Genomic DNA, 9244 nt, shown 5'->3' on the forward strand with positions numbered 1-9244 from the left:
GTTTTTAAATATAAACTTAAAGAAACAACGTTCATATTAAAATAAATACATAACAACAAATTCGTTACAAATTAGATAAGTTTAGGCAAGCTAATTGCTTGTGGGGGAAGATATATAGCTTTTTAAACACTACACCACAGTATGCCATATGATTAACATACACATTCAGTGGGGATTCACCCATTATTAATCAGAGATTTGCTGTTCCAAACTTCTGAATAATAAACAAAAGAAAGTACTCATGATAAATGTTACACTTTTCAATTCCAAACTTGTACACTGTATTTGTGGCAGGTAAATTATTCCTGTACATTACTATAAAAGGAGTTAATAGACACTAGTTTGTGGAATAACATACATATTTGAAGTTTAATTTCAATTTGCCCCTGTGTTCAAAGATTAGCTTTAAGACTTATAATATTAAAGCAGAGGTTCAAATCCTGCGGTTGGAACAGATCTCATGAACCGTTGTGCAATTTGCACTTAAGCAAGTAAGTAATCACTATTTTTATTTACTTAGGTCACAATTTGCAAGTGGTATTCTTAGTTAAGTTGCTCAATGCTGTAACTCAAATTATGTATTTTCTGATACACCTGTAAATGTTACAGCTGTACTTTATATAGTTAAGTTTGATGTTTTAGAAATGTTTGTTTATAAGTACAGTCTGTCAGAAGCAAGCTTATTTTTATACAAGTTTTCACGATAGTCATAATTTCTTCTCTCATAACATATAAAGAGAAATATTGTTACGTTTAATTTATTATGAGTTGATAAAACACTTTTGTCGGAATGGACCACAATTTTTAAAACCATACAAGTTTTGTTTGATATAATTGGGTGTAAAAGCTTGGTTAAAATGTTTGTAGGAAGACTTACACGGTATTTGTGTGACCACATTTTTGTCCTGTTTTAATAGGAAATCATGTTAATAACGCGTATGGTGTTATGTCAAAATAAATAAATAAATAACGAATATATAACCCAAGTCATTCTTTACTGTACATTTCAAAAATCGCAAGACGATACAGTTCTGAACTTGAAGAATAAACATAAATTTGCTGTGCAAGAAAAACCAACGTTCGAATGAAAAATAAGTTTTGATGATCGCTTCATTAATTTCGAAAGTCAAAAATCGAAAAAATACATCAGGATTTGCTTTTTAATTTGCACCATGCTGTCATTTCATTTGACTATACTACTTTAAAATAGACTCAAATCCTGGTTATCATCTTTATGGTGAAATTTAGTTGATACAAGAAGCAAGTAACAAAAAAGGATCAAAAGAACTAAATCTGTAATCAGATAATTAGTCATAATCCTATACTGAAATAATACGTAATAACTAAACAGTTTGTTTATTGATGTATTATGCAAACAGATACAGCGATTATATTTATATGATTTACCATCCATAAACGATGTTCTAAACGGAAAATAAACATTTACCAGTATGTTATTTTGTGTTGCATTAAGTTTTTCAACTGGTCATGTGTACTCCACTCTGTTGATGTAGATTACACGTTTTTTTGAATACGTCAAAACCAAATAAGCAATCATATTTCAGTAAATAAGTTCTTAATCCAAAATTACTAACAAAGTTAAACATCTTAAACATTGATCTATTGTGTCTCGAATCAGAAATGCCTGCCTTAAAAAGACAGTATTTTGGTGGATTTAGTAATAAAATCAGGGTTATCACATACTGTTCTGTCACCAAGATGCCTAACTCGACAAGGAAGGTAAGCTGTCTTTCCTGGTGTGGTGGTAACATTAGTTGATGTTCCACTATCAAAATAGGGCTCAATATCACCATCCAGAATGGTACGTTTCAACGACCTGGTCTTGTGTAAATGTCGAGTCCTAGTGAGTTGTTGAACCCCAACACCTATGTAAACAAAATAAACAACATGGTTGTGATTAAGTTAGAATACTAGTCATATCTTTCTATATACTTAATTGTATTTGCTAGTACATTTACTTTCTGCATTATAACTTGAAATCAAAAGAACCTAATAGCTGTGTTCATATCGCAATGCCAAGTTTATATATAAATATCTCTCTCGGTGCCAGGGGTATTTTTAGATACATAATAAAAGAAGCCATGTTTTAATATTACATTACAAGAGAAACTTGAAACTGGTAAACCTTGTGAACTTTGAAGGGGAATATTCTTCTTCAATTTCAAATTCACTTATGGTTAATATCACACCTTCCTAGGTTAATTATTATGACCCATAAATGTGCTCATGAGAGCAAAATTTACTTTAAGTATATTGCTCTCATGATCACATTTATGAGTCAAAGTATTTAACCTAGGATGGTGTGATAGTTACCATGAGTGAATTTTAAATTAAATAAGTTGATTATTAACTCATTTATAGAAATAGTCTGTATCAATAACAAGAGAAATAATCTCCCTCTCTTCAATGTAAATACTAAACTTAAAAGGATTAAAGTACTAAAACGTGAAAGAATAATGCTTCTATGAAATTTACTAGCTGTTGCGAAAAGATTGAAAATACCTTCGGTGAATATAAAATTCTTTCATGGGTTGGGAGTTTCAAATTAAACAAATCAATTTAAGTTGATCAACTAACAGTGAAAACAGCTTGGATAGGAGCTCAATTTATCAGCAAAATAGCGGGAATAAATTAAGGTTAGAGAAAGTATTTTCGCAGTAAGCACATAATTTCAATTAAAGCAATTAAACTGTAAATTGTAATAATTATTTCTTAGCGAAGAAATATTGCGAAACTAATCTTTTGTTTTTCAGTAATCCTTTAAATCAACGTACCAAATTATTTAAGTTAAGTCGTTAAGGGCAAATCTGAGATATCCTTGCAATTGACCACTATAAGTTTCTTTTTTCTTTTTTCACGAAATATTTAAATAATAATAATTTTAATTATGCCACACTAAACTGATTGTATCCTTTTCCAGTTTAATTATGCTTATGTTTTTCAAAAAGACTTTTATTTGTAAATTAATAATGGTAATAAATAGAAAATAACAATAAGAGGTTTAGCATATATACTTTTCACAGGTCTGGCTTGGGAGACAGGGAGTTCGACTCGCATTCTGCAGGTGGCGAGTTCGAATCCCGTCACCGAACATGCTCATCCTTCCAACCTGTGGGCGTATAATGTGACGATCCATCCTGGCCCGGCATGGCCAAGTGGTTAGGGCGCTCGACTCGCAATTTGTGGGTCGCGAGTTCGAATCCCCGTCACAAAAAACATGCTCGCCCTTTCAGCCATGCGGGCGTTATAAAGTGACGGTCAATCCCACTATTTCGTTGGTAAAAGAGTAGCCCAAGAGTTGGCGGTGGGTGGCGATGACTAGCTGCCTTCCCTCTAGTCTTACACTGCTAAATTAGGGACGGCTAGCGCAGATAGCCCTCGTGTAGCTTTGCGCGAAATTCATAAGAAATCCGATCCATCCTACCTTTCATTGGTAAAAGAGTAGCCCAAGAGCTAGCGGTGGGCAATGTTGACAAACGGGCTTTTCTATCTATTCTAACGCAGATAGCCGTCGAATAGCTTTACGCGAAATACAACAAACAAACAAATCACCAATCTAGTTAGTTCCACTCATACGACTAGCGCCACCATCACATGGTGTAGATGAAAAGTAGATACTCTAAACTTAGTAAGAGACGTAGATATTAATAGTGAAAAGCGATAAATCTGAATTAATTAAACAACAACAATACGTGCTTCAGCTTCCTCGTATTCCAAAATTGTATTTAATATATATAAGACAACTAAATATTGGTGTATTGATAATAAACATTATTATTATTCATGTGCAAATTCCTTATTTCTCTAGTTTATGTCAATTTATGTGACAGTGTCTTCATGTGGAAACCATCAATTATCTTGTTCATTTGCTTATTTGGCCATTCAAGTGTGAATGAACACTTGATTATTTAATTTATATTGCTGTGTTCAATCATCCATGTGTAACTTCTTTACTGCTTAGCTCTTTTAATTTTCTATAGTATTTTATTTCTCACAATGTAATAAGATTAAGCTGTAACTATGTTATAATAATTTAATCGTTTTCCTTCAAAACGTCAATTCATATAAGTTCGACCATTACGTTTGCTAAGAAGTAAGAAGACCTGAATGGCCAAGCATATCACATAAGGTGAATTTATTTGTTTGAGGTGATTATATAAGTACTACAAATATACTACACTTGTAAAGTAAATAAAAAATTACATGTTAAGATGGAATTAAACACAGTGTTTAAGTTAAGCAAAATGTAAACTTTATTTTGGGTGTAAATTGCACAAGATATTATTTAATTATTAAGTAAAATTTTTGATCATGAAAGGAAATTTTAAATATTTGTTTTCTATAGTCATATAACACAATATATTAGGTTATTTCATAGATGTTGACTTCTGCTAGCGGAACGGTAAGCTTAAGATCTTATAATGTTAAAAATCGGGTGCCGATACATGTGGTTGGCAGAGAACTGATAGCCCATTGCATAGCTTTGGGCTTAAAAACAACGAAACGATTTTTTTTTTCTTTCATTAGTAATAAAAATAGCAACAACATAACTGTGCTAAACATAAAGGCAGGAAGTAGTCTAATTGTTAGCGTGTCAGACTGTTGTGTATAGATTTGTTTTGCTTGTTTTGAAATTAAGCACAAAGCTACACAATGGGCTATCTGTACACTGCGTACTACGGGTATCGAAACCCGATTTCTAGCGTTGTAAGTCCGCAGACATACCGCTGTGCCACAGGGGCATATAAGAGTCTATAGTTCGCATCCAGTTGCCTCAGCATTGAGCTCTGTAATTTGTGGTCGTGAGTGCGTTATTAGAGCGGCGACAACCCCCACTATTCGATTACAGTAGCCAAGTAATTGACGGTGGATGCTTTTGGCTAGTCGCCTTTCCTCTATCAGTTCATAATTATGTAGGGCTCTGAGTAACTTTTGGCGAATGTTCAAGACAAACAAATCTAATGTTAAAAAGTGTTAAAGCGGTAAAAATCAGAGCACACACATATTTGTGTTTTACTTTTGTATAAAACACTAAACTACCAAAAATAATAAATTGTTATCGCTAACAAACTTATCGAGTTAAGTTGGAATTGGTTTCTAGTTAAACATATTTCGGCTTGAAATATTATTTATATATTATTTACTAGCTGAGTATCTCTCACATGACTGTAAAAAGTAAGTGATTTTTATTATAAAAATCAAATCTAAATCAATGTTTTATGAACAAACTTAAAAACAATATTCATATTATAGTAACAATATATTAATTTGTAATCTCATGATAGTTGTTCTTTCTTAGAATTTCGACTTATGTATATTTTAATGTTCAAATCTGCGTCTTTATAAATAAAGCCTTAGATATTGAAACAAGAAAAAACAAAGGTTCTCGAAGAAATATTTCTATATATTCAAATTCCTGACTGTGCTTTATTAATTGTTATGCCAAAGACAAATAATTTTATAGTGAAGTACAAATGGGCGAAGATGTAACTTTTCATAAAAAATGCTTATAAATTGTTTGACTAATTTTTATTTTAAATCTTTTACCGAAGGTAAGAAACATCAATGATAATAATGTATTGTACCGCCATCTGTTGGTTTGAAAATATATTTAAGTTGTTTTTGACACATACAGTCACTGATGATTATTATGTATTATGATATTAATCATATTATCCCTGATTTAATCTATAATTATATTCGTATTTTTCCTGATATTCAAAAAGCATGTTGTAGATATGATAATAAAACATGTTGATATAAAATCCTAACTTTACTTTAATATGAACTCTAGTTTACCATATAATAGTCGAGTGTTATAACCACTGTGAAACCCAGTCTTCGTAATCGAATGTTAATAGTAATTGAAACACCTAATGTAAACTAATATGTTATTTTGGTTTTTCTTAATATTGTAATATATATTACTTGAAACATGATGAGTTAATAATTAAAAATGTTGTAAAAAGCCACTTGATTGGGATTTAAACTCGATACATCTGAGACAATCTGAACGTAACCAACAGATAGTCGAGCGTTATTGACTAAGGGAGCGTTACGAACAAAGACTGGCCTTTATATATACACACATACGAAATATAAGTCGTTGCAACTACTGAACCACAGTTATGCATTAGAACTTATGAAAGCTTTTCTAGCAATGAGACACAACTCATTCCCATTATTTATGCTTTTCGTTAAACTAGGTACTATAACGTTCACAACATACATGGCATAAAAGCTTTATACACACACACACACAGATATATATATATATATATATAAATATATATTAAATTTGAAAATCACTGTACATTAAAATATCATTACGACGTTTACCTGTCAGCTTAATAGAGATCTTACACAACATATTGGGTTTAAAGATTAGTACACTTTCACTCACGTTAGAAAACTGAAATATTATACCTGAAGTTCACTATGATTCACTTATGTTTGAAATTTGAAATATTAAGCTTAAAAATCTTGCTGGATAAAATCGTCTGATGTGTGTATTGCGTTATGAAGGCATTTGGCGGAAAAAATAATTATGTGAAAAGCCAGGTTCTTTTCTCACATGTTACAATGATAAAGAAAAATATATATATATATATTATAAGGAGATATAAAATTATACATCCTTTTATTTTTAATTTAAGCTTATATTTAATGTTCTTATATTAAAATGATTTACTAGTGAGAATAATGTTATTGAGAAACAACATAAGTATATATATATATCAAAATGAAGAGTTTCACACTTTATCAAATTAGGAAGCATTCTTGCTTAATGACATATTACAGGCATTGCTTTGATACCTTAACATTTTGAAATAAAGAAAAACAAAATTATTTATTAGAAAGATTTTGAAATTTAGTCAAACATTGGGAGAAAATCTGAAGCGGCAACATATGTATATCTTTCTGTGGACACTAAAACAAAGCCTAAACATAATCTAACTCATTTATTGTATACTACATATATCTATACTTTAATATTTAATTTTATTAACTCAAAAATACGCAGAAAATGCCTAAAGTTTAACCATGTTTATATTTAGAAGCAAATTGTTTTGTTCGATAGACAAATAGTTCTTGCTTGCTCCATTTTCGTTAGAATAATTAGTTTGAAAAATGTCTCAAGAAACAAAACGTTTTTGTTATCATGTGGGTTAGTTTAATAAATTGAGAAGGTGAGACCAACGAAATAAGTGTTCTAATTATTTTTAGGTTCTGTGGTTCCATACGCTTTGGATTTTATTTGTCTTGCAATCGAAATAATCCGTGTCAACGTTTGGTAGAACGTATTGAGAATGAGATCATTATCTTGGTCCAGTTTGTTTTCGCTAGGGCGGTCATGGCTGAATGGTTAGCGTGCTCAGACTGTGAATCGATGTTTCCTTGTTCTCGTCCTCTTGTTGTAAAAAAAAGCTCTCTGCACTTTGGGTCGTGAATGAGAGTGATGGTCAAATCCTACTATTCTGTCAAACAAAAGCAGCCCGAGAGCTGGCAGTTGGGGCTGCTTACTAGTTGCATTTGTACAAACCCATCAATTCAAATTTAAGAACAGCCATGTGAAACTGCTGAAACAAACCATTTTGCTGGGAAATAAACAAATGTTAAGTACAAGAACAAAACTCTTGTCCAGATTAGTAACGTTCTTGAAAACATTAATGATGAAACTTAAAAAGACTGAACAACCAAATAATTAGAATAAGAGAGTGTTGTATAAAAGCTTTAGAAATTTCTTTGTTTCGGATATTCATGCAAAGCTAGTAAAATGATATCTGCATTAGCTGTCCCTAATTTTGAACTTACAGACTAAAGAGAAGGCACCTAGAGAACCTCGATTTTTTAATCGAATAGTGAGATTTGACCATCAGACTTATAACGCACCTACGACCCCAAATATTACGCTAACGTGACGCGAACCATGGAGCTTTAAATTCATAGTCCAGCACGATAAATACTTAGCCACACCGGCTCCAGGAATAAGAGAACTTATACAATGATTTCTTAAATATAGTGGAATTTCATCAACTAGAAACATATATAATCTATATAATTAGAAGCTACTCTAATCATTATATATTTGTATAGTTTACGCCATTGTGTTCTTCTGTTACATTGTTATATAGAACTGATTTCTTTAATTTATTGGTTTCTCTTAGATGTGATTTAGCTTACTTTTGTTCAGGAGTTAATAATAATGTTTTTTATAATCATAATACCACGAAACTAGGTGTCCCTCCAGTTATTTCTTAGATTTTCTCCATATTTAGTTAGAATAGATGGCTAATTCGCAGTAGAGAAAATATATAAAAGATTAGATCAGAAAGGAAAATAATACCATGAAAAGTTTTCTAAATAAGAGAATATACCACCAATTCTGACTTATTATAAATGTAGTTGTCTATTGCCACAGAATAAGAGTATCATTTTATAAGGGAATGACTACTTATTCTTCCTGAATAAAATGTACCATTTACGCCTCAGCGACTCCTAAATTAGCTTACTACTTGAATGTATTGAAAGTTTTGCACTAAACTCTTTCTCTACGATATAATCCCACAATAAAGTAGCTAAATCTCGAAATTTTGTAAGATGTTAATACTAAGAATGAAAAATCGTGGTTGATAATATAGCCATATGAAAAAGCACGCAAGATCCTCATTAACACGGGGGTAATTAATGACCAAGTTAGAATTTTCTAAGATTTTGCTTATAATGTGTTACACTTGGTAAACATTTTAAAAAGTGATTTGTAACATTATTAGAATTTTTCTAATTTAGTATACGAATGTTTTATTTGGGTCTTTTAAACTATATTTTCTTAAATAGACAACATCCTTTTTTTTGCTACAATCAACGTGTAATATATTAGTGTTTAGAAAATTAACATAAACATTCTACTCTTTTTATAAAGTTCGTTGGCCAATAAATTTCAAATGAAAAAAATGTGAAGCTAGTCTAACCAGATGACTTATAATACCAGGTAGTACTTGTTATACCTTCCTTCCTTATACAAAGATAAACTATTAGCTGTTAGTGAAAATAGGCTCCATCGATGAATTTACATTTGCATTTCAACTTACTTAGTGGATTTGTCAATGTTGTCAAATTGTTTTTTGCAACGTAACGACATTAACCTCTTGATTCTTGAATACGTCTACAGAGAAACAAGGGCCCGGCATGGCCAGGTGGTTAGGGCACTCGACTCGCAATC

The 9244-nt window shown here is 31.3% G+C and overlaps 1 protein-coding gene across 2 annotated transcripts in view; it reads right to left on the reverse strand.

Moving 5' to 3' along the window:
• LOC106456917 (zwei Ig domain protein zig-8-like) overlaps positions 1-9244 on the reverse strand; it is a 262886-nt gene that overhangs the window by 105959 nt on the left and 147683 nt on the right. For both annotated transcript variants that reach the window (XM_022382871.1, XM_022382876.1), the window contains exon 2: positions 1705-1886. In XM_022382871.1, coding sequence (XP_022238579.1) covers positions 1705-1886 — 182 coding nt within the window. The remainder of the gene's footprint in view (positions 1-1704; positions 1887-9244) is intronic.

The sequence above is a fragment of the Limulus polyphemus genome, unplaced genomic scaffold (genome assembly GCF_000517525.1).
Source record: "Limulus polyphemus unplaced genomic scaffold, Limulus_polyphemus-2.1.2 Scaffold13, whole genome shotgun sequence".
In the NCBI taxonomy this organism is placed as follows: Eukaryota; Metazoa; Arthropoda; class Merostomata; order Xiphosura; family Limulidae; genus Limulus; species Limulus polyphemus.